The 24440-nt window shown below is 57.2% G+C and overlaps 9 protein-coding genes across 9 annotated transcripts; 4 read left to right on the forward strand and 5 right to left on the reverse strand.

The window, feature by feature from the left end:
- Positions 1-1502: 1502 nt before the first annotated feature.
- Positions 1503-3947, reverse strand: VTJ04DRAFT_9259 (uncharacterized protein; the record flags this gene model as incomplete). Its single annotated transcript, XM_069367786.1, has 1 exon — positions 1503-3947. One exon carries the CDS (start codon positions 3945-3947, stop codon positions 1503-1505), a length of 2445 nt encoding a protein of 814 aa, XP_069216080.1.
- Positions 3948-5283: 1336 nt separating this feature from the next.
- On the reverse strand, positions 5284-5646 carry VTJ04DRAFT_9260 (uncharacterized protein; the record flags this gene model as incomplete). The annotated part of the gene is made up of 1 exon (XM_069367788.1): positions 5284-5646. The coding sequence occupies one exon, from the start codon at positions 5644-5646 to the stop codon at positions 5284-5286; it is 363 nt and encodes a 120-aa protein (XP_069216081.1).
- Positions 5647-5722: 76 nt separating this feature from the next.
- Positions 5723-7466, reverse strand: VTJ04DRAFT_9261 (uncharacterized protein; the record flags this gene model as incomplete). The annotated part of the gene is made up of 2 exons (XM_069367789.1): positions 5723-7236; positions 7289-7466. The coding sequence occupies 2 exons, from the start codon at positions 7464-7466 to the stop codon at positions 5723-5725; spliced, it is 1692 nt and encodes a 563-aa protein (XP_069216082.1).
- A 63-nt stretch (positions 7467-7529) lies between these two features.
- On the reverse strand, positions 7530-8642 carry VTJ04DRAFT_9262 (uncharacterized protein; the record flags this gene model as incomplete). Its single annotated transcript, XM_069367790.1, has 4 exons — positions 7530-7580; positions 7773-7830; positions 7896-8419; positions 8472-8642. 4 exons carry the CDS (start codon positions 8640-8642, stop codon positions 7530-7532), a joined length of 804 nt encoding a protein of 267 aa, XP_069216083.1.
- A 182-nt stretch (positions 8643-8824) lies between these two features.
- VTJ04DRAFT_9263 (uncharacterized protein) lies at positions 8825-9157 on the forward strand (the record flags this gene model as incomplete). The annotated part of the gene is made up of 2 exons (XM_069367791.1): positions 8825-8869; positions 8942-9157. 2 exons carry the CDS (start codon positions 8825-8827, stop codon positions 9155-9157), a joined length of 261 nt encoding a protein of 86 aa, XP_069216084.1.
- A 2472-nt stretch (positions 9158-11629) lies between these two features.
- VTJ04DRAFT_9264 (uncharacterized protein) lies at positions 11630-12802 on the forward strand (the record flags this gene model as incomplete). Its single annotated transcript, XM_069367792.1, has 2 exons — positions 11630-11763; positions 11977-12802. The coding sequence occupies 2 exons, from the start codon at positions 11630-11632 to the stop codon at positions 12800-12802; spliced, it is 960 nt and encodes a 319-aa protein (XP_069216085.1).
- A 288-nt stretch (positions 12803-13090) lies between these two features.
- Positions 13091-14162, forward strand: VTJ04DRAFT_9265 (uncharacterized protein; the record flags this gene model as incomplete). Its single annotated transcript, XM_069367793.1, has 4 exons — positions 13091-13155; positions 13336-13354; positions 13450-13524; positions 13983-14162. The coding sequence occupies 4 exons, from the start codon at positions 13091-13093 to the stop codon at positions 14160-14162; spliced, it is 339 nt and encodes a 112-aa protein (XP_069216086.1).
- A 4656-nt stretch (positions 14163-18818) lies between these two features.
- On the reverse strand, positions 18819-21462 carry VTJ04DRAFT_9266 (uncharacterized protein; the record flags this gene model as incomplete). Its single annotated transcript, XM_069367794.1, has 3 exons — positions 18819-18906; positions 19077-21334; positions 21388-21462. The coding sequence occupies 3 exons, from the start codon at positions 21460-21462 to the stop codon at positions 18819-18821; spliced, it is 2421 nt and encodes an 806-aa protein (XP_069216087.1).
- A 1371-nt stretch (positions 21463-22833) lies between these two features.
- VTJ04DRAFT_9267 (uncharacterized protein) lies at positions 22834-24198 on the forward strand (the record flags this gene model as incomplete). The annotated part of the gene is made up of 3 exons (XM_069367795.1): positions 22834-22867; positions 22929-22997; positions 23060-24198. The coding sequence occupies 3 exons, from the start codon at positions 22834-22836 to the stop codon at positions 24196-24198; spliced, it is 1242 nt and encodes a 413-aa protein (XP_069216088.1).
- Positions 24199-24440: the final 242 nt, after the last annotated feature.

Consider the following 24440-nt stretch of genomic DNA (forward strand, 5'->3'; position numbering starts at 1 on the left):
TCGGTGAATCAATTGTCAGCGTTTGGTAGGTGGGCTTGAAGAGTGTGTTGAATTGCTGCCGCGGCGGTGCAAAACATTCCTTGAACGATACGTAGTGTTTTTCAGGATTGATATCCATGGATCTTGCTACCAAAGTTTGGATTCATGGATGAGGTCAGATGCCCCAAGGGATGTCGGAGAGAGTCATATCAAGAGAGAGGAGGAAAGGATCGCAGTTTCATTCTACGAACTAATCAAGCTCTGTCGGCATAACACTTCTTCGGACTCATCCCACGCAACAACAACAGATTGACACGACAACAACTCCTGGATCATCCATCTGGCTGCCTCATAATGTACGAGTAGGTACATACTTATAGGTATATATATAACAACTCATCCAGCTTTCTAAAGGCATACGTACACAGAGCCATAACCCAAGGCCACAGAACTCATATGTACAGGTAATAATCTGTAGGTAACAAAAACAAAACAAAACAAAACAAAACAAAAACAACAAACCCAACCAGCAAGCGATGCGAGCAAGCCAAGTTCGTCGTCATCATCATAATCTTGGTCATCATCATAAGAATAAGAAAAACAAGAGAAAGCCATCCCATCTCATCCCAATCCAATCAAGTCCAATCCAATCCAATCCAATCCAGAAAACCTCAGCCTCCCCCGCATATCCGAGTTTTTCTCTGTGAGTATTGTGTTGTGTAAAAACATCGCATCGCGTTGAAGTCATCATGGTTTTGGTTTGGTTGTTGGTTGTTGTTGTTGTTGTTGTTGCTGGAAGGGGGAGGTCGGTTGGTTTGGTCGTCATAACAGTCATCCATCTTCTGAGAAGAAAAGAAAAAGCGGTCATCAAACCGGGCTTGTGGACTTGGACGGGCGGACGTGTTCCAGCTCAGTCTCAGTCTCGGTCTCGTGCTTGTGCTCAGGGTCCATGCTCTCTCTCCCTCTCACTGCCAAGGGGGTGGTTGGTGGTGGCGTGGAGGAGCGGAAGGAAGGAGGGCAAGAAGAGAGGCTCGTCGTTATGTCCTCGGATCTTCTTCCCTCACTCCCATCTTCCTCGCTCCCCTCTAACTAACCACCACTCTGTCACCGCCTCTCTCTCGGCTTGTAAGGGAGTAGAGATGGATGGATAGATAGGTACCCTGAGCCGCCGCCGCCGAGCTGAGTCGAGCTGAAACCGTCCACGCCGTCCAGACCAAACCCGGCCGGAAAAAAAGGAAAATGAGATAAACATGAAAGGAAAGAAAGCATAGGAAAGGAATGACAAAGGAAAAAGAATATCCACACCCGCCCTGCGGCTCTTCCCAAACGACGAGGCGCCAACAAAAAAAACCACCGTCCAGTCCTATCCGGTCAGACGTTGGCACCCCGTCATCCCCCCAGTTCTAATCAATCTTATCCATCTCATCTTTTTGTTGATATGTACTCCATACCACTTCCCAGCACCATCCGCGGGCATGTCATCATCCCCATCCGTCGTGGTTTCCAGAGGGAGGAGCTGGATCTCACCCCCAAACAGGGATATTCTCCACATCCTCCTCCCCCTTCCCCCCTCCCAGCCCGGAATCCCTATTCCCACCTCCAGCAACACCACCAAGCACCAGCCCATCCATCTTCTCGTTAAAGCTGTTGCTGACCGATGGCGTGCTGATGGCCAGGCCAATCACCCCCCGCTCATGCTCGCCGCCTACTGACCCGGCAGCCACCGAAGCCACGGACCCCACCGTCGCTAGGCTAACATCACTTGCTGTGTTGGTGTTAACAATGGTAGTGACGGTGGTAGCGGGAACAGGAGGCGCCAACGCGCCCATGGCGTCGCAAAACTCGCGCGGGATGCGCGGGAGCTGGGGGATGCCTTGGTTCGGGTCGGGGAGGATGCTGAGGGGTTCGTGGTGCTTTCTCTGCGGTTGGGTGTCTTGGTGGTGGCCGTGATGGGGCCGGAAGAAAGTCGCTGGTGGCGGGGTGATGTTGCGGTGCTGTTTTGAGGAGTTCCTTGACGATGTCGAGGTTGAGATTGGGATTGGGATGGTGGCGGCTGGGGTGGCGCTCTTGGGGCCGGGGACGAGGATGACTTTTGGTTCTTCGTCCTGTTGTTGTTGGTGTTGTTGGTGGTGGTGGGTTGGCGGCAGTTCCGGCTCGTCAAGCATCATTGCGTCCGCATCCTGCATCTCCACCTCCCCGCTTCTCCTCTCAGACCCATTAACCACAGTAGATTTCGAGGGTGAGGGAGAACGGGTGCGGCGGATGCCCAGGATGCGCCGACGCGACTTGGTCAGCTTGCGGTGTTGTTTCAGCGACTTTGTCTCATCAACCTCCACCGCCACCGGCACGGGCGCGGGCGCTGCGGCCGCGGACGTCGAGGCAATGCTAATGTGGCTGAACACCGACTCGGTAGGGGACAGCGGCGCCAGGCGGTCCGATGAAGTCGACGTCCTCCCAGCACTATACCCGCCACCATACCCGCCACTGTAGCTGTGGCTATGTTGATGCCGCGCCCGCTGGCCGGATGATGATGATGAGGCGCGGTTGCTCCTCGGCAGGTCAGCCGACATCCTCGAGGCAGAGTACCGCAGCTTCTTGACGAGCTTCCGCTTGACCATCTCCGCGTCGGCCGCCAGGTCCAGCGACGGCGCGCGCTTGGTGCCGCGATGGTGGCCCGGCAGGAGGGCGCGGGGGATCTGACGGCTGATGCGCGACGACGATGAAGACGACGCCGCCGACGTCGACGAGGCTCTAACAGGCGGAAGCGGCGGCGGGTCCATGGGGCGGATCGGCGCCGGTGGGGCCGAGAAGCGTTGCTGTTTTTGTTGTTGCTGCTGTTGTTGCTCTTCCTGTTGCCGGGCGGCCATGCGGTCAGCGAAGGACCGGCCAGAGACCGAGGGGAGGTTGCTGCTGTCTCTGCTTGACAAGGAAGAGATCTGCTCCGCGAACGACGCCGCGCTGGGCGAAACGGGCGGGGACGCGGCCATGTGGTCGGCGAACGACTTGCTTCCCGTTGGCGACGCGGGCCCGTTGCCGTTGTTGGAGGTGGTATTCCCTCCTGGAACGCGCAACGGATGTCTCCCGCCGCGGATAGCGTGCGCCTCGAAGAAGCCCGAAGCGACCAAGTTCCTGTAACTCTCCAAGACCTCCTCGCGGCTGGGGTACGCTGTGGTCGACGAGGAGGACGACTGGTGCTTCTCCAGTTCAGCCTTCGCGGCCTTCTCCCCGCTGCTCTTCCTCTCCCCGACCAAGTTGACCATCCGCCCAATACTCCCTGACGACTTGGACTTGTTCAAATGCTGCAGCTTCTCCCGGACCCCGTCCCACAGCGGCGCGAGAAAACTAGTCTTCTTGACCACTCCATTGCCACCGGCGCGCTGCTGCTGTTCCGACTGGGCCGACTGCCCGAGCCATCCCGCAGCTGTGCTCTTGGGTCGGCGGAGGTGATTCAGCCCGGACGTCGTCCCAGCCGCACCTGACCCACTACCGGCGCGAGCATCCGACTCGGACATGCGCTGCTGGTGTCGCTGAAACCGCTTCAACCTCCCCGCAGCAGCTGCTGCGGCGCGCTCGCGGGAGTCTTCCCTCCGTTTCCTCTCTTCGGAATCTCTTGCCGCCGCCTCATACTCGTCGCTATCATCGTCATCATCGTCGTCATCGTCAGGTTCAAAACCCAAAAACCCCGGCGGCGGCGCGGTCGAGACCCGGTCGTTCATGCTCCCCTCCACAAACCTGCTCTGGCCGGTGACCACGGCGGCGGAGTTGATGACGCGAGGTGAGACGGGCGGCATGACGCGCGGGGTGCTGGGACCGGAGCCCGGGGACCATGGCTCCGCCCTGTCCTGCTGCGGGAGCGGGAACGGAAGGTTCTGCGTCTGGATGTGCAAGCCCTGGGCTTGCTGCTTCAGCAGGCGGTGGCGGAAGGAGGTCCCGCTGCCGACCGCTGCCGCGGCGGATGTGGTTGACATGGCGCGACTCGTCTATGTGTCAGTCGGTCGGTCGGTGGGTTGTTATTGTTGCTTTCTAGCGACCGCGGTGCTGGTGATGAAGCCGTTGGGCTCGCTGGGAAATGCTTCTCGTTGACGGACGACACAAACAGACATGAGCGCCTATCTTTCTTGTCGTTGTCTCGTTGTCTCGGGGAATCGTCTCTCGAGCAAGTATGTCGCGATTTCGTTTCAAAGTCGTCGGTGTCGCCGTCGGCGACGACTACAACAAGCAGGAAATGCTGTTTCGCAGCTCGGCGTCAAAATTTGAATCGTTATCTCTCGATGCGAAATGTTTTGCGCAGTGGTGGTTGAGAAAAAAAGAGTTGGTTTGTTCACCGACGCAAGAGGTCAGTGCGGGAAGCGCCAGTGTTTTGTTTACTTCCACCCGTTGCAACCCCCCTGGTGCACGGAGCAACCGTCCCAAACCGGCCAACCACAAGCAACGACCCAAGACTCGAACAAACAATGGAACCGAAGTCCGAGTTTGCTGGACAACAAACGAATCTCATGCGCAATGCAGCGCCGAGTGGTAGTAATATTGTATTAGGGAGATATCTTCAATCCCACCTCGGCAAAAAGAATCGGATGATGATAAAAAGTGCACAAGCTGAGGTGATGATCTTGTGTCTGTTCTCTCTTCTTCAGCCGCTTCCCCAGACCGCGCCCCACGCGCGTTGGCATCTGGCCGGCCGGACAACCGTTGAGCGGCCCGCTTCCCGCAGGGGCAGAGAGGTGCAGGCACGCCTGTCTGAGCCAATCGACCACCTGCCACGTTGTCGTTCCCTTACCCCATACGGAGTATGCAGGAGAAGACGCGCAAGAGCTCCTGACAGGAACTGCAGAAGCGAGACACGTCCATTGTTTTGTTTCCGAGGTTATCTCCACGACCGCAGACGACAAGCATCGGATACCATCACGCCATCACACCGTCACACAATGAACCGATACTACATCTTCCGGCCTTGTCCATACAGACGTAGCCGATGACACCATACACTACAGCAACCAGCACGCGGAGGAGCAAACAACCATAGTTCTGAACAATAGATACCCAGCTATATAATATATGCGCACTAGACCTATCCAAAGACAAATAAAATGACCAAAAAATAACTCTTGTTATAATCTCGCCTCACCTCCATCCTTCCCATCGCCCCAAATCAACCTTATCCAAATGGCCGAATTCACTGCCGGTTACCGCTAGGGATAACTCCAACTCTGACCTTTACCTTCTTGCGAAGAAAATAACCTGAGATGTTGCTAAGGAAAAACACGGAGGGAGAGTCCATGCTATGGTATATCTCGGGGAGAGAAACTAGGAACAAAGAGAGGGCGGTATGCCAGCCGACACCCAAGGTGTCCAAAGAAAAACTAGGTAGACAGCGAAGAGAAGATAGGAAAAAGAGAACAGACACAAAAACCAGGAAAAGGAAATAAGGAGTGTGTGTCGAGTGCGTCCGTAGACTGGTATCCTCGTGTGCGAGTGCGATTGATCCCCACCAAAAACCCAGCCCCGAAACAAAACAGCCCGGTAGCGCCTCACCCCAAAACAGCAAAACCAAATCAAAACACAAAACCCAGATTGCCCCTTCATATACAAGTTCAGCGCCAGGCGCAAGCAGCGCAAAACCAACCGACCCAACAAGCGACCAAACCCATGCAGAACCACATTATCCATCTATGCTGATGATGGAGACCAACAGACCCGAAAAGCACCAACACCAAACACCCAATCACCAATCATGAACGGGCATTTAGTACGGCAGGTACTTTGTCCAGCTAACGGTACCGTTGGCACGCGCGAACTGCATGTTCTCCTCCTCCTGGTAGACATCCTCAACCACGCCCTGGTCGCGAGCACCGTCCTGATACCGCGAGCGAATCTCCGTCTCGGGACGGAAAGTCTCGTCGCGTGACCGCTTGGTGCCCGCGTACTGAGTAGGCGGCGGCAAAGTCTTGGGATCAGTGGGACCCGACTTGCTGCTGGGCGGCGGGTTGTTCATGAGCATGCCGAGCGGGACAAGTGTGCGACGATCAGGCACGACGGGGCTCTGGCTCGGAAGCGGAGGCCGGGACGGGGCCGACATGTTGCTATCGATCTGCAGCGGCGGGAGACTCTGGCGCGGCTTGTATTGTTGCGGCGGCAGCGGCTGGTGCGATTGCTGAGGTGTCGGCGGGTGGTGCGGCGACGGCTGGATAGGAGGCAACTGCATCGGCGCAGGCCGGCTTTCTTGTTGCTGAGCCTCGCGGCGCGGAGGAGCCGGGTTGATCGGGGCATACGCCGGGCCTTGCGAGGGAGTCCGCTCACGGCTGTGCGACCTAGGAGCAGGCGGCGGCGGCGGCGGAGCGTATGACTGGGGCGGGTACGAAGCACCGTGCTGCGATGGCGGGTAGACTGGCGATGCGGGCACCGAAGGCGGTTGCTGGTAGGGCTGCGGCGGAGCAGCAGGATACGGTGGGTTCGCGTTCGAGCCCATAAACTGGAGGTGATGCTTGCCAGGCTGAGAGTTCTGCTGATACTGCGGTTGATGATAGTCGCTCATGGATGGCCGGCGCTGGGGATCGCCAGGATAGGGCGCCCTCTCGCTGCTGTTGCTCATGGAGCGCTGGCGGTTGTAGTCATTGCGGTTGTCGGGGGTTGCTGTCCTCCTGCTGCGGCTGTACTCATCACCCTCCTCATAATCACCACCATCATCACCCTTCCTGCCACGGCGCCTCATGCGAATGTCGCGGCGGATGCGAACGCGGCAGCCTTGCTCGGAAATGACGCGGCCGAGGGCGGTGCTCGAGGCCAGGCCGGGGAACTTCTTGGCGCTGTAGACGATGAACTCCTGAGACTTGACCTCCATGCGATAGTCGAATGAACCGCCCGTGATGGAGTCAACGCTGGTGGCGGGGGTGTCGGGCTCGTCCTTATCCTTGTCCTTGTCCTCCTTGGTCTCCTCATACAGGTTGAAGGTGAGCTTGTAGCGGCCTTCGTGCCTTACCGAGAGATCAGGAAACAGGAAGTAGCCAGCCTCCTGGGGACGGTCAAGGTAAGCCATGCCAGAGACGGGCATGCCGGTCAGAACCGGAGGAATGTTGTTGGGCGACGGAGTGCCGCGGGCATGGGCGAGAATGCGGGCATGCTCAAGGGTGACATAGAGGAAGAAGTTGGCATTGTAGACGAAGGTGATGTCCTTCTCGCGAGCCTGCTCCCAAGTCTGACCCTCATAGATGCGCAGCTCAACAACCGGAGGCGGGTCGACGGGACGGCGATCGGCCGAGGCTGCATCATGTTAGCTTTCTGGAAACAAGTCCAAAGCCAGACACAAACTCACACTTCGGACCAGAGCCGCAGGCACGAGCGCGCTCGGGCTGCTGGATAACCCTAAGGCAATACCAGAGGCGCCGGCCGCCCTTGGTATCCCTGTGGATGATGGACTCCTCCGGAGCGCTGTTGTGGCTCTCCAGCGCCGGGATGGCGTGGGCCGCCGAGGCGAGGATGGGCGCGCCCATGGTTGATGTCATCGGGACAATCTATTTGATCAAGGCGTCCGTCTAAACAGTCGATAAAGGCTTTCAATCAAAGTTGCTCCCAGCAGGGCCGCACTGCTCGACCAAGAAAAATTCCTGCGCAAATTGCCAGTCAGCATCGTGGTGTCGCTGCAATCAATTCGTCCGTTGCAGAAGTATGCAGAAAGAGGCCAAACCCACGGGCTTGGGACGTCGCGACGTCTGAACAGTCCCCGCCCGAGTTCGGACGAAAGAAAACCAAGGCGACAAAGCCGTGTACACAACGATGCAAAGCAGCGGTTGACTTACTCTTCCGTGTCGAAAGGCTCTGCAGACGGACTCGGCGACGAGTGCGATTACACCAAGGCTCGCACACGATGTTTCTCAACCACTCAAATGGCACAACACCTCCAAAGTACCGGGTTGTCGCACAGAAGGGGGCCGCAGCAAACACCGTCAGACGCAGGGTTCGGCACGTGTGCAATGGGCCGGTCGACTCGATGCAAATTCGAAAACGAGCGAAAGCGTCGCGCTCTCGGATCGACGGTCGATTTCGATGCGGGAAAATTCGATGTTGAGAGGATGCGAAACGAGGGAAGAAGGGAAAAGTTGCAGGCGAGTTTGCGGTGGTGTGAGTGCTGACTGAGAAGAAGCTTGGGACGGGGGGATTCCCAGGAGCCAGAGCGACGGGTCGGGCTCGTACTGTATCGCTGCTGATTGGCGTCGGGATGGGCGGGGGTTCGTCTCAGCTGGTGGGCCGGTGAAATCCTGGGGAAGCTGTGCGATCGACGTCGTTGTCTTCGTTGCGTTGTCTTTCCAAACCTTTTTTTACCCTTTGATATTTCCTCCTCTTTCTTTGCACGCTTCCCGCTCCGCGATGTCGAGTCCCGGCAGAGGTTGTCGAGGTTGCAGAAGGGAAGAGAGAGGGAACCGGGAACCGAACTGAGAGGGATTGGCTGGGCAAAGAGAGAAAAATGAGAGGTCCAAGCCGGGTGATGAGACGGGCACCCTTGGCTGGCTTGGCTTTGCTGGCCGGAGCGAGAATTGCAGGGGGGAGAAGGGAGGGATGGACCGATGGGGGTTGGCGCCCTTGTTGAGGAGGGAAGAGAGCCGGGAGGCAGGAAATGAGGAGCCCAGCGCTGCAGCACTGCAGGAGTGGAGTGCCGAGGGGGATTCCATGGGTTCCCGGTCCGCCTGTGGGAGGCACAGTCCCGGGATTGTGGATCCTCACACGGTGTTGTGCTGCGTGTCTCTGTCTCTGGCCCCGACAGAGTGGTGGCAGAATGGCTGGGTCTTCCCCCGGCCACTCATGATTGCGCAAGCGCGTGCAAGAGGGGATCCCGCGATCCCGGCCCAGCGGCATGGGGAGGCTCCAAGCCGTACTGCACACGGTGCTGCGTGATTGGGTCTGGGGAGGGATCCCCCGGTGCTAGCTTCTCCGAGCTCCGCGGTCGGATGAGCAGCTGTGATTGGTCAAGGACGCCCTGATCCAGGGCTCAGGTTCTGCCGCTGCCGCCGGCCTGTCTGCTGGACCTCTGCTGGACCCGTGGTGTGTCGTCGGGCCCATGCCCAAAACGGCGGGCAGTCTCACCAGGAAGGTGACGTGTGTGGGCCGAAGCACTCCACTCCCACCTTTCCTTGCCGTCCTTGCCGTCCTGCCGGCCGTGGATGATGGCTCCATCTTTCTGGTCTGATCAGGTCCCAGTCCTCCACCTCGACCGTTTCAATGGAATCGATGGGTCCGCCCAGTTCCCGTTCTGCTCCGCAAAACCAAACCATTTGAGGCGTGCATCGAGGTTGGCATTCTGTTTCTCGTATGGGTTTCTCTTTTGCCTGCAACACGTCGGAGATTCACCAGGTTTTGTTGGGAGGATGCAGGAGCCAGAACACTGCAGCCAGTCGAGTCCAGGAGGTGTCCGATTCCGGTCGGGTTTCCGAGGTTTGTGTGTTCCATGTGCGCACTGTTCGAATCCCACGATCTCGACTGCTTTTCCCTTCTTGGCTGGGCCCGGCCCCGAGGTCCAGGGTTTGGTTTGGGCCGGTCCAGGGTGCCAAAGTCTGGTTCAATCACACATGGTCGGAGTCACGCTTGGCTTGGCGACCTAGCCACCACCCGCGTTGGGCAGGGAAAAAAAAAGAAGGCCGCCGTGTGCCAGCCAGGTGTCACTTGCTCTTGTGCAAACGCTCAGGCGCCGGCGCCCCAGTCTGGCAGCTTCCACTTCCATTTTGCCTTCCCCCCAATGTGCCCCAGAAGACCGAAGAACGGCCGGGTGTGGTGGTGTTCCAACTTTGTTTGCTATGCCATGGAATAAGCTTTCGGGCTCAGCCGTGTCCCAAAACCGCATCTCGAGACAAGCTCTTGACATGGCCTGCGGCCGAGATTTCTTCAACGAAAGGCATCCAGACAAGAAGCAAGGGCATGACACCCTCATTCCACAGCCATGTGTCGCGCACGCGGTCCCCCTTCCCACACCGCGCGTCGAAGCCACGCGAGATGCCGTCCTTCATCGAGTAGGGATCTGCACCGCACCGCAGAGCGCACCATGCTTGTTGTGGCAAATAGCGAAAGAGAACACAAAAGAAAAGGCATACACTACCGATCGGGCGCAACGGCCGACCAGCCGGCTGGCATTTTTGGGTTCGCGATGCCGCTAGGCTTGTAGCGATGTTAGCGCCAGCGATAGCGTCGGTGAGTGAGCGCCACCTCCTCCCAAAGGGCAAGTCATTTCGTGCGCTTGCCAAGGGCTGATGAGACACGGTGCTGCCGGTGGCGGTGGTCGGTGATGCACGAAAGGTTTCTTTTTCCAACCCAGCACAGCACAGACCGGACCAGCAATGCAAGATGCGCAGGCGCAGAAGCCATTCACATCGCCGGTCAGGCAGACGGCTGCGTCGAAAATGTGCTCGATCTCGATTAAATCGAGGCTGAGAATGCCAACACCAATGCTACAGCACGCGGGTCAGCTTGAGTCTCTGGCGAATCGTTACATTAACTAGGTACGTAGGTACGGAGTCTTAGCTCAGTGAAAGAAAGCTTGCCAGCAACATCGCACAAACGCAACGCTCTGCAACACACCCAACACCATCAGTTCCAGCACCAGTTCGTTGGGTCGGTGTCATGAGTCGTTTGACCCCTTACTTTTTTGACCTGACCCGCTGCTGTGTCTCTTCTCCCTGCCGCTCCGGGTATGCTGCCGCCGGCAATGGGGTGTGTCAGCCGGGCCTGTCATGCCACCCGCAGCGCTAGTTAGCCAGAGGATGGGTCATTCTCGACAAAAAGACTTCACTTCGAGCCGGAGAGAAGAAACAACTCTCCGCACGTGGCGAAGATGAGCAAACTAGACGTCGGGCATACTCCGCACTTAGGTATGTACATACGGTACTTAGCACGTAATCAGTAGATGGTGTTGGCCACAAATTGGTAGCCGGCAGCCAAGAGAAACAGCAATTGGAGCAGAGAGGCAGCATACAGACGAGGCTGCGCGTTGGGGGCTGTGTTGGCTCCCCTGAGGTCAAAAGTGGCTGCGGCGTTGGGCCATCGCGGAGACCCAGCGAGCTCCATGGCCAGCTGCCAACGATCTTTGTAGACCCCAAAGGATGTTGGTAATATCCAGACGGATTTTTATCTGTAGTATGTCAAAAGAAGAAAGTCAAACACTATACTAATACGCCGTAGAGGCCTTGTACGACCTTGTACGACCTTGTACGACCTCCCCAAACTAGCCTCCACCTACGTTTGCACAGCCCTCCCCATCAAGCTGAAAGGCCAAGCCTTGTGTTGCGCTTCTTGGACCAGCTGAGGGGGCCGGGTGATCGAACCAAATCTGCGTACGAACGGCACCTTTTTTGCTCTGAGGCGTGTGATCCGTAGTATCTGTGAGGCAATCTGGAACCAACAGCTCTGCAGGCCGTCAGCAATAATAATACACTCCAGGATGAAATCGGACCGTGCACGAGGGTTGTCTGGAGAAGGAGGCGGCGCAGATGGTGTGCCTGGCAATCGACTCTGCGTAGTTATTTGGGATACCAAGCACTAGCACTCGGTGTCAAGCGAATTATGTATGTATGTAGGTCGCTACGCGGAACGCCTCACCTCAACTCACCACCATACACCTGAGGACGCCAGCCATTCAGCCCGGCCATCTGTTCACTCACAACACCACGCCATGCCAGAGCTCAGCCTCACTCAGTCAACCAGCATGAGCGGCAGCGACGAAGAGAAGAACTCGGTCGACGAGACGGCGTCGTCGCCCAAGTCCAACAAGTCGCCCTCGTTGTCCAAGAGGATGAAGTCGCTTGTGTAAGTCAAAAAAAATCACCCCGCTTCACCTTCACCCCGCCTTGCTTGGCGAGACAGGCGGCCGCATCCCACAACCCCTTTATTTACTCAGGACCATGAATCCTTCGACTACTACTTCATAATACACACTGTTTCAATGGGATCAAGCTTGTATACAAGCCGCCGTAGCATCCTCAGCCGCAATCCCAACTAACCAACTCCCCCTAATTCCAGCAAAGATGGCCTCACCCGCAGCAAGCACGAGCTGATCAAAGGCCGGCACGCGATCGAGCACTCTCTGCGCCTCGGGGCCCGACCCAACGTGATCCCGGCCGTCGACCCGATCTACGACGGCGACCCGCGTCCCGTGCTGATCGGGTGGCATCCGATCGGGGGGTTCGCGGGCAAGTGGCTGGCGGAGCGCACCAAGCTGGGGCGGTGGATCGAAAAGACCATCAACCAGTACCCGGACCCGTCGCAGCACTGGGCGGTGCTGGTGGGCGATTACTGCCACGAGCTGTGGATGGACGAGCGGCTCGACGTCATCTACGCCAACGGGCCCATCGACAAGGCCGAGTGGCGCACCTTCCCCGTCGGCGAGACGCGGCTCAACGACGAGGCGCTGCGCCGCGAGGGGGAGAAGGTGATTGCGGCGATGCGCGAGAAGAGACCCGGGTACAACCTCATCGATAATAACTGCCAGGTGTTTGCCGTCAACATGCTCAAGGCTATCCAGAGCTTTTGTGAGTACCACGTGTCGACGGAGGTCATACCCACCAGCGCGGTGGTGGTCAGAACGGTGACCGGGTCCGGCAAGATCAAGGATTTGTTCTCGGCGGACAAGCCCACCTCGCCGACGACCTCAGTGGTGTCTGTCACCGACGAGACGGAGCCGGGCGCTCAGGAACAGCAACTGCAGCTGCAGCAGCAACCACAGACGGTACAGGTGGTCGAGGTGGATGAGAACGGCAAGCCGGTGCAGGAAGGCTCCATGGTGGCGCTCGCGAAGAGGCTGATGAGCGAGCAGACCAAGATGATACTTGGCACTCGTCTCTTCTAACTCCCCTGACCAGCCAAGTGAATTGTCAACAGACAGACAGGTTCCGGAACCGGGACCCACTCCGGATCCCAGCCGGGGGCTCGGGCCCGAAGCATAGTAGAGTTACGGTCCACCTGAGGGCTGTCCCATGACGCCTGAGGCTGAGTGTACTTGGGAGGCGGATGGAGAGACCCCAACAATGAACAAAGGATCGGCGGCGTTTAAGGAGGAGGTTGTTTGGTTTCTATGAAAATGGAAGTATCCGTGGGTACGGCTCGGAGGGGGATGTGGCATGTGGATGGGGCAAACATGTCCCAGGAGTCCGACCCCATCGAGACTCGCACGGTCTCGAGTCGGATGGATGGGCTCGCACTGTAAGCTACGCATTTTCGTTTGTTTTGGGGTTCGTGATTTCTTTTGCAGGCTGTTACTTACACTCCAGGTCGTTGCACGGCAGAGGAGAGAAAGGAGGGGAACGTTGAACGCAGCAGCGTGCAGAGGAGGAGAGGAGGTTGGGAGGATGGTTGGCTGCTTGGCGGCTCCCTGTCTTCCAGATACCCGGGTCGGAGTTTTGTGATTCTGTGCAATTTGTTTTCGGAATCTGTACTTATGGACGTTGTCTATCAGCTCGTAAGCGTTGTGGCGTTGACGCAGTGTGCTTCTCCCAGCTTGACGGCCCCCTGGGCACCGATGTTAACTGCCCCAATCTCCACCCGCCTTCGCCGTTGACCGTTTCTTTGCCGGTACGTAGTCTCAACGCCTTCCATGTCTTGGGAAGCAAACCTAGACGTCACCCCAGCCCCACGCAAGTTTGACGGGAGACAGCATCAACCCTGCCTGGCCCGCCGCCATGGATGTTTCAACTCACTCCATCCATCGGCCTGGGGATCTTGCGTTTGCTGTCGTTACCTACCTGAGGTAACCTACGTCAACCTGTTTGTGTTTGGTTTCTTTGTTCCCAGCCAGACGGAGCCGGACACGAATTCGAGCTCCAGAACCACAGCATTGGGTCTCGATCGTGGCGTTCTTTGTCTGCTTACGGTGGATAGAGTAGGGTGACAACGCTAAGTAAGTGGCGAGAGGGGAAAAAACACGGTAACTTCCGACCAGGTTTGACGATCCATCGACAACCCTGAACCGGCAAACCGTTCGGAGGGTTGAACACCGACCGTCGTAAGATAGGTGGCCCCTCTGCGTGCAGCCCACCATGGATGGCAGCATGTTTCTTGGATCTGGTACCCAAATTGTCAAAGTCTTGGTCCTGGACATCAAGGTTCTTGCGGCATCGGAGGGATCGAAGGAGGTGGTTGGGGCGGTGGTGTCACGGGGCGGGTCGGCAAATGGCATCCAGGGAAGAAAGGATGGAAGCGAGAATCGCTGATGACCCGTGCAGGAGCAGGCGCCCGCGGGCAATAGAAACTCGGAAACTCGGAAGGCAACCGAGAATAGGTGAGGGAAAGGACGGGCTGGCAGGGTTGGCTGGTAGATCCTCCGTTTCATTCCAGGAATCCATATCTGGAAGGTAAGAACGAAACAACCAGAGTGTCAGACCAACAGTCAACCGGAACCATGGAAGGTAGAAAGCAGTCCCTTCCCGCAAACATTCATCAAACTTGAAAACATTCAGCCTGAACCTGTCCAGGCCCGTGCTTGAGGGGAACTAGTCGTCCAGTGTCAAAAAAAGAAGCAATTGCTTCCAGAAGCCGTCCCATCATCTACCGGTAGTCTACCATGTAGGTGCGTATCGTGTATGTCCAGAGATGCAACGTTGGGGAAGACCGGCAGAGTCCGGGCCTATGAATAGTCGAAAGGTAGGAAAACACAATCATTCCGCCCGTACTCTTCAGATCGGGCCAGACGAGATGCGACAAGCAGAAACCAAGCCTAGCGGCATTTGAATCGACCGGGCGCTGACAGGACAGAGTGTATGGATATTCTCGACCCGGGCTGACTTCCATGTTTACCTGCGAAGCGGCTCGGCAAAGTCAGGGACGCAGCGTCTCTGTGCAGCGAGGCCCTTCGAGATGCTCGCTTGGGCGCAAAATACAACGCTCAGACTCTCCAGCCCCTGTCCTCTACATACACAGTTACTGTCGTAGTACCTGACTCATAGAACAGGTCTCTCCGCATATGTGCTGCGTCGTATGTAGGCTTCATCCATCACCAACACCAACCCGCTACTGCATCTAGTTGTCCGAACGAAACCCTACCTTGCTCCCCTCAACACACCTCCTCACTGACTACGTCGTCGCTAACCCGCACTCCGCATGCTGCGTTGCGACCCTGTGGCTGACGCAACTGTAATCAATAATTGTAGATCTCCGTGTCTGCTGCTGTCGCGGGACAGTCCGGAAGGAAGATGTGAGATGGTGTGGGGAGGGAAGAATAAAAAAAAATATCTTGGGACCACAAACACGGCTTGCGGTCTTCGGTGCTTCGGCTTGTGTGTGCGGGTGGCGCAGACTTGCTTCAACGTCCCGGACTTGGGGAGGCAGAGCAGGTCGTACGACGGAAAGGATTGGTATGGAGACCAAAATGCGCCGGATCTCCCCAACAGACTCATTACCTGTCCTTGGGCAGACAGAGTGGGCCGGGCTGTCAACTACGTACGGACTTGAGATAAGGTCCTCTAAACCGGAAGGGAGCAAGACGATGTCCCTGGATAAGACGGTTACGCAACGGCATTCTCCCAGACCCCCCAGACAACGGCTGAGCAGATGCATCCGGTACCGTCATTCCTACGACTATGTCTACGTATTCCCGTGTAAACAACGGCCGACGATTGCAACCCACCCCATACAAGACCAGGCAGGATTCAACCGAGTAAATAAAGCACTGTGCGAGAACGATCGAGTAGGTTAAAGTAGGCAGTGTAGGTACGCATACACGTAGGTATTCATAGCAGTCCGCATGGCAGCCTCTCTTGCTTAGCCGAGGGGACCGAGGGGACAAGCAGATGTGTGCCGAGCGAAACCGCGGCCGTTATCTCGTAAAATGGATTCTTTGGGGGAACAAAAAGAACAGGTAGTGTCCGGAGTAAGGGCACCTGGGTGTGTGTAACCGCCCGCCTGAACGTGGCCAAGTGGCACAGACTCAAAACATCAGTAACTCCGAACTAGAACCCAACAGTGAACTCTTCCTGTCAACAGACCCCTGGCGGATGAGCAAGTTACCGCCCAGCTGGGATATCCCCTTTCCTCTGAGTGGAAAATACTACTCCAGTACGTAGTATGTAGTAGTAAGCTGTTTGAGGTTGCGCGGTGTTACTTGTTGCTGCTGTGGTGCTGTGCTGTGCCTCTCTGCTGCGCCGTCGGGTAAGAGCCGGGCCGAGCCCGTCCGGGGAGGATGCGCGCTTAATGGATGGGAGGGAACCGCAGTGAGTGGTTACCTCAAGGTTGGTTTCGGCGGCTGTTGGCGGCAGCATCGCGGCCGCGGCCGCGGCGTGAATTGAAACGTTGGGCTGGGTTGTCAACCGCCGTCGAGGATTGTTGAGGTTGATGGGATATACGTATACATGGTTCCATTGTCAGGAAACTGGTCGAACTTGCATGGGTGCTCACGCAGGCCAAGCCAGATGTCTGCTTCGCAGTACGGAGACCGAGTGAGGTCGGCGATATGGTTGGAATGGGTAGAAAGATGAATGGTTTTGCACCAGGGTTGAAACAAGAACCACCTACCTACGCCCTATACGTATCCGCTCATGGCTCGAAAGAAAGCCCAACACCAGCCAGGATACGCAACAGGCACTCGGACGGTTTATCCACGACTTGCCTTCACTCAAACTCGGGTTCTCGGAGCCTGCCTAGGGCAAGGTACACACCTAGATAGGTCGTTCAACAACAGAAACTCCCTCCAAACTGTCCATCGACGGTCTTGTTGTGCAATACAGCCGTTTGTGTTGACCTAGGAATGCGTGTCTGCCTACTATATGGTCTTGCCGATACTGCCGTGTGGCTTTTGTTTCAAGCTACCCGTTGCCGGGTCCCGTCGGACAAGGACTCCCTATCATGAGAGAGTATGTTGTTTTGTCGACAAGCTGGTGTCGTCCTTTCGGGGAGGACAGGATGGCCTCGGGATTTTGTCGTACTACCTAGAAGTTTGGTGAAGGACAAGGAAGCTCACAGCTAGCTCGTACTGGGCTATGGAGAAGACACCACCAAGCCATCTCTTGATGAAGTCGTCTGAACCTCCTTGGCTTCCATTGATGAAACCAGAGTGAAGACACCTCGAGAGTACACTCGCCGAAGACACCACCACAAGCCCAGACCACCACAGCCTCTAGTGGCCATCACATCCCTCCCCCAAGACACCTCATCCAAGAAGATACCACCCAACTCAAAAGATGGAAGAAAAGAAACGCAGGAGGAAAACAAGGATCCGATACAAATCCACAACCTGCCACTACCCGGTCTCTACCCGACCCGACCCCAACCGTCACGTCCTCCGAATGAACCCCGAACCTCAGGTACCTTAGGGTCCTTACTATCACCATAGCTACACAACGCTGGGTTGTACATACACACCATACACAAGACGGGTGTACAAGCTGCTTGACCTACCCGGGTTCGGTATGCACACACAAATTCCCACCCAGATCTGGGTCCGGGTCTCAAGCACCAGCACCAGCAGCTAGGTTGGTTTCCGTAGGTAACCATGACACGGCGTCTGGGTGGAATGACTACAGGTCCCTGACCTACCTTAGACAGAGGTACACAAGGAACGCCACACCTTGTTTCCACCTCCCGACCTCCCTCGACCTTCGCTCGCAGTTTCCCCGGGTCTTCTTGAAAGTACGGAGGTACGGAAAGAGGCAGAGTTCGGCAGGCTTCCTGCCTAGGTGCCTAGGGGACGATGCTGAGGGGCCTTGAGATTTTCGGTTGTACACAAGCACCTACATCAGGTATGTAGCTAAGTGAATGGGTGAGTGAGTGAGTGGGTGATACAACAGTATCGGCGTAGCTACGACCTTCAATACCATACAACCTCAAGATAGAATCAAGACTAATGGTTTCCAGAATAGACGGCGCAGAGCACGCGGACCGAGGTAGGCATATAGCCATCCGGGTCCAGCTCCTCTGAGATATGCAAATTCGATCAACCCCAGATACCTAGCTAGGTATGTACATACCCAACGGCTGGCCAAGTTCAGCAACTCAAGTAGCTGATTTATCTACCTCTCTCTCATGCGCAATTCTCTCTGAGACAGGATGAGACGCATAAGTTGAGAGAAACTCAATTAGGTACCTACCGGACTCTTAGACCAGGCCGAGGAAGCACTCATATCAGTCTTTGCAACTTCCCTGACCCAACCTTTGGCTATGAATCAGGTAGACATTTCACTAGGTACCTAGGACGAGCCAACCTTCAGCTATGTGACCTGAACCACCAGAACCAAAACAACCACCACCACTGCAACAGTCTCCGTCAACGCAGGTCAATCTTGCTATAATTAAGTCCCTGTGGTGATCATGTCGTATACATCATTCACTGAATAAAAAAAAGCATCCTGGGTATAGCCATCTACTAAGCAAATCACACGCAACATCTAAGACCCATTACACCTCAGCAAGTCCAACCCCTTCGTGAACCTGCCCTGACGTCAAAAGAAAATCTCAAGAAGCCCTCATTCCCATCATTGCCATCATCATAAACATCGTCACCACCAGGTTGTAGATATCAACCTCCCGCCATGTCAAGCTGCCCGTCCAGCCAGATGAACCTGTCCATCCATCCATCCATCCATCCATCCATCCATTCCTCCCTCGGTCCCTCGCTGCCACTACGCAGCAGACCATAGCCTAGCCTACTAGGGAGCCAAGTCGAGCCAACCCATCCACCATACCGACCTTAGATGTCGACCGCCCCGTTCCGTGCCATGTCGTGCCATGTCATGTCACGCCATGTCCACGAAACGTCAATGAGCTTCGTAAATACTAAAGAGAGGTGTACTGTACTCGTAGGTATCGTTGGAGGAGGTCGCGCAGGGCGTATCCCCGCCGCCACAATCACCTCTGTCCTAGGCATAAATAATAAGCATTCAATCATCCCTCCGATCCTGCTCGTCATCCACCAGAATCACCACCGTCACCGTTGCGGCGTAGGCCTCGCGGATCGCGCACGCCATGCTGTAAGTCATAAGTGTTAGCACCGCGTGCATTCTCGCAAGATCTCTTTAGACGAAACATATTCGAACTAGAAAAAAAAAAAAAAAAAAAAAACAAAAAAAGCCAATTGGAGGAAGAAGGCCAGGAGAGGAGAAAATAGAGAGAGAGACAGAGAGAGAAAAGAAACTTACCAAGTCTTCCCCACATCCGCCACCACCGCGCTCAGCCCCCAATGCGCGCACCACGCCCTCGCCAACACTTCGTTATCCGGCACCCCGAACGCTTCCACGACCAGCACCTTCTCCTCGTCGCCACCGCTGAGCGTGCTCGGGCTCGACACCCCTGTCTTCCCCCCTGCCCCTTGCCCCTGCTGTTGTTGCTGCTGGTACTGCTGCTGGTACTGTTGGTACTGAGCCGACCCAGGCCTCTGCCCCGGCGGCGGCGGTGGTGCCGCAGGCCTCCCCCAATCCCTCACGCGCACGAGCTCGTCGGCCTTGACGGGCGTAAACACATAATCGAAAAATAGCGGATGCGGCCCGTCGCTGCACGGCCAGGCGTGGATGAAGGAGACGTCGTATTTCAGCCTCAGCGGCCACGAGACGCCGTCGATGGCGAACTGGATGCTCGCGTCGTAGTACTTGGGCGGGGTCGGGGTAGTCGACGCGCTTCGTGTCACTCCGGGCGGGTTGAGGCTGCCCGAGTTCGTGCCCGTGGTGGTGCTGGAAGGGTTCGGCGGCGCGGGGGAGGAGGCCGCGGAGTTGTAGTGGTGGTCGGGGACGGGGCGGAGGTGTAATAACTCGATGCGCACGAGGTCGGCCAGGTAGGCGTCGTCGTCGCGGTCCGGGGAGACGAGTTTGTATTCATTCACCGGGAAGACCTGGGCAGGCGGGCCCAAGGGGTCGGAGCGCTCCGACATGTTGCGGACGTCGTGCGGGGTGAGGCGGGATGGGCCGGCGCCCGAGGGCGGGGTGCGCGCGCGGATGCGGGCGATCTGGTTCCGGCCGAGGTCGGCGGTGGGCCGGGCCGGGCCGACCCAGCCTGCCAGGGCGCAGCGGCAGGTCGGGGCGAGGACCTTGCCGACGATGGAGGCGGCGGTCCAGTAGGTGTAGCTGTTGCGGTATTGGAAGCCGCAGCTGGGGTGGGCGTGTGACAAGAGAGTAAGTTCGTCGGTGGCGCGGTCCGGGTCGATGTCGATGAGGGCGTTCATGATGAGGAAGGGGAAGGTGGGTCCCGGGAGGACCAGACCGCTGAAGAAGGCCATGGCGTGGGAGCTGACGAGGTCGAGGGTGTTGTCGGCTTCGCGGCGTTTGAGGGTGGCCAGGGTTTCGGCGAGGTTGGGCCACTTCATCATCTGGGCGAAGCGCTTGAGCATGCTGACTTGCCGCCGCTTGAGCTTGTAGCGGAGCTGAACCTCTTCCGGGGTGGTCCCGTAGGCAGCTACACGGATGTTGTCGTGCCAGCGGCGAGCGAGGGCCAGGTTCCACTGGATGGTGGGCGGCAGGGCGGACAGGAGCTTCTCCTTGGGCTCGGACATGTGGTGGCGAGACTGGATGCGAAGCTCGAGCTCGAGGCTGAGGAGGAGTTGGTGGAAGAACTTGTGGTAGGTGGCGGCGTTGGCCGGGGAGGTGTCGAAGATGAAGCGGGTCACGACCTGGTTCTTGGGCACGGTGAAGTCGATCCAATCCGGGCGGGTCAAGACCATGATGAGGTCGGTGATTTGCGTGTCGAGCGTCTTGTGCGGACTCATGTACTTGTCCGGGTCCCTCAATAGGCGCTTGTACAAGTTTCGATACATGAGCTCCTCGTCGTCGTCCTCCAACCCGCGGTCCAGCTCCTTGAGCCGCTCAAAGATGCCTTCGAGGCTGATTTCTCGCGGAGCGACACCGGCGTCGCGCAGACCGATGGGCGGTGGCAGCGAGCTCGCTAGCGAGACCCAGTGGTTGAGGGTGATGGTGCCCGGACGCTTGCCGTAGCAGAAGGCGTAACTGGGCTGCTCGAGGGTCTCCCACGGGTAAGTGGCCGGACCCGATTCAGTGAGACGCAGGGACATGAGCTGAATCATGGAGTCGTGCTGGTTCGCGGCGTCCGTCTCATCACCACGGTTGCCGGCGACGGTGGCGAAGAGAGCATAGTAGCGGTCGGCCGCATGGGGGATGGGATGGCGGTGGCCTTTGAAGGCGGGGACACCGCGCGAGATGAGCTGCATAGCGGGGCCGAGAGTGAGCTCCTCGCGACTCGACATGCCCGAGGGCGGCCATTCGGTCAAGGGCCCGAGGTCGCGGGGAGCGACGGTATCATCTTCGGGCTCTTTGCCCTTGGCCGGGTTCGTGTCAGTCCTTCGGAGCCTGCGACGGCGTGGCGGCTCCAAAGACTGCGTGGACTTCCATGTGGTGCCTGCGCTGGTGCCGACATCGCTCTCACTGGCTCTGCGTAGAGGAAGGTCTCTGTCCTGGACGAGATGTCAGTCAAGGTTATAAGCACCTTTTCTTTGGTTGAACATACCGACTTATTCTTTTTGCCGGCCAAGCTCTTGTTTCGGAATAGGCCCCCAAGGACCTTTCTCTTGAGCTCGTCCATGTGGATTCAAGTGCCTTATGGATGGATGAGGTGTATTGGTGAGAGTTGGCGGGGTTAACAGATAACTGAGGCAACCAAGCCTTCTTCGGACAAGGCTATAATTTTTTTTGGTGTGCTGTATGAAGCGCAGGCGGCGAGGCTGAGGCGAGGCAGCGAGAGCTACAGTACAAGGCGTGGAGATGATGCAACTGTCTAGGCGCGCCCGAGATTAGGGATGAAAATGAAGCTGCATGTGCGGGACGGAAGGGAGTAACATTCGGGCACGGATCCGTTTGAGATGCTGCAACACACAGTCCAATCTTTGAAGGGACTGAGGGGATGGACAGAGAAGAAGTCTAGAGGAAGGCTGGGCTGGAGATGGAGGCCAACCAGCGCCGCCAGGGCGTACTGTTACTACTGTACGAGTATTCGTAAGGTGGCGACACGGTGAGACTTGGGTGAGAGAGGGATCTGGGGATCGAAAAGAGAGAATCTTGATGGAGAAGTGGCTGGTGGTGTAGGCAGATGAAACAGAGAGGAAGCTAAAATGCGGCGTATCCTTGTCGTATGAGTGACCTCCAGGGCTAACGTAGTGACGGCAGCCAAGTGCTAAGCACTTTTAGCGATCCGCCTGATGTGGTGCAGCGCGTGGTCTCCGTGGTCTCCGTGGTGCCCGGCTACTCGTAGAGCAAGAGCCAAGTCCGGTGGAGAGAACGAATGGGATCTTGTGATGGTGTGGGCTCGGAAACGCAGATTCAGCTGCAAGACAATATAACGAGGCTCAGTCCAACGCAGGTCCCGGTCTTCCCCAGATGCCAGTGAGGAGCTCCCCAAGTCACCAGAATTCTCGTTTGCGTTGCATGACCCGTCCCGAGAAAAGCCCCTGTTGGTGCTGCCAGATCATCGTTTGGCGGGGCACACGGGAGCTCTGCAGGGCATTTCACCCAACAGAAGTCGGCGCCGCAGACAACGATGGTGACTCGGAGCTGTTGTGTTCGGTGCCTGACAACCTCAAGAAGAGGATGTGGACCGATCTAATGCAGGCTGAGCCGAAGGTTACACCAGTAGAAGGGACACAATCTCAAGAAGCTGGAACGCAGTTGTATTCGTTGGGCGGACGAGGTTGGAGGCGGATGTGCGGTGGTGGGATCGATCAGGTGCATTGCATGGAGATTCCCTCTAGGTTGTTCAGGTGAGTGCTCGGCTGGGTTCAGGTTGTGACGGGATGGCTGGGATGGAGGAAGTGGGGCAATCTCTTGGCACTTCTCACCGCCCGCCGAAGACCCGGCAGAATTCAGAAAAATTCTGGACCAAAGTCAAGCTGCGACAGGAACATCGCATCCTAGCCAGCGCATCCCAGATCCGACACCAAACTCGCCCGGAATACTCAAAATGGCGCCCGAATTGAGGAAAAGAAAATCAAAGCGTGCGTACTTTAGCTCTGCAAACCCAATTCTCATCGAGTCCCGGCTAATTGACGAGTGCAGCCGCTCTTTCTGAGCCCGAGCCTGCCCCGAAGAAGGCCAAGGCAACCAAGGAGGCCGAGAAGCGCAAAGGTTCGTCGCAGTCCTCCAAGCCATACTGGTATCCAAAATCGCTGACATTGTGACTCTTACAGCCTCCGAGGATACCACTCCTGTCGCCGTCAAGAAGCAGAAGCCGAGTAAGGATGCTGCCGCCAACAAGGCTGCCGAACCCAAGGCCACGACCAAGCAGCCGACAGAGACCAAGACTGTCCCGAAGAAGTCGGCGCTGAAGAAGGACAAGAAGGCACCAAAGGAAACGGCAAAAACCGAGTCCAAGAAGGCCAAGAAACCTGTCGAGGAGGAGGAGAATGAGGAGGAGGAGCAGGCCAACGACGAGGTCCCGTCCGACGTGGAAGAGGAGGAGGTCGATGAGGAGACCCAGGCTCTGGTTAAGGCCCTCGACAGCGGCGACGAGCAGGAAGACGACGCTCAGGTCAGCACCTACAAGAAGGGCCAGGATGTCGGCAAGATCCCCAAGGCCAAGAAACCCTCCAAGGCTTCTGCCGCCGCCACCGCCGACGACAGCAAGCCCGGCGTCATGTATCTCGCCCGCCTCCCGCACGGTTTCTACGAGCACGAGCTGCGCGCCTACTTTGGTCAGTTTGGCGAAATCACACGGCTGCGCGTCGTGCGCAACAAGAAGACGGGCGCCAGCCGCCACCGCGCCTTCATCGAGTTCGCTGACGCTGAGGTGGCCGACATTGCCGCCCGCACCATGGACAAGTACCTCCTCTTCGGCCACATCCTGACGGCCAAGATTGTGCCTCCCTCCCAGGTCCACCCCGACCTGTTCAAGGGCGCCAACCGCCGCTTCAAGGTGGTGCCCTGGAACAAGATGGCCGGTCGCCAGCTCGAGCGGCCGCTGTCCGAGTCTCAGTGGCAGGCAAAGATTGCCAAGGAGGAGCAGAGGCGTGCGGCCCGGGCCGAGAAGCTGAAGGAGCTGGGCTACGAGTATGAGCCGCCCGCCCTGAAGGCGCCTGAGGCAAAGCTGCTGCTGGAGAATGGGGCTGCTGAGGAGGCGCCCAAGGCAATTGAGGCCCCTCCGGCCGCTGAAGAGGAGACCAAGGCTGAGGAGAAGGAGGAGAAGGAGGAGGAGCAAGTGGTGGAAGCAAAGACGACCAAGGCGACCAAGGCGACCAAGGCGAAGGCCAAGGCAGAGAAGACGGAGAAGACGGCCGAGGAGGTCACGACCCCGAAGAAGGGGAAAAAGAGCAAGAAGACAAAGTCATGATCTACTAGTTTTAGTTGTGTGGGTTCTACTTGTTACCAGTAATATAGCGTTGTTTGGTTCTTCGAGACATGGAAGGTCGGGTCATGGACATCATCAGCAGTTGAGAAGCAAGAAATGTGTGCACCAAGCGAACCCGTCAGCATCTTGGGATGAGCCAGGCTCCGAGAACTGCCGGGATTTCAAAGTGCGTTTGTTTGTCTACTTCTACCCGAGAGCGAAAAGGCCATGATTGCGAGTTGCAA

The sequence above is a fragment of the Mycothermus thermophilus genome, assembly GCF_041956435.1.
Source record: "Mycothermus thermophilus strain CBS 625.91 unplaced genomic scaffold VTJ04scaffold_6, whole genome shotgun sequence".
Classification (NCBI taxonomy): domain Eukaryota; kingdom Fungi; phylum Ascomycota; class Sordariomycetes; order Sordariales; family Chaetomiaceae; genus Mycothermus; species Mycothermus thermophilus.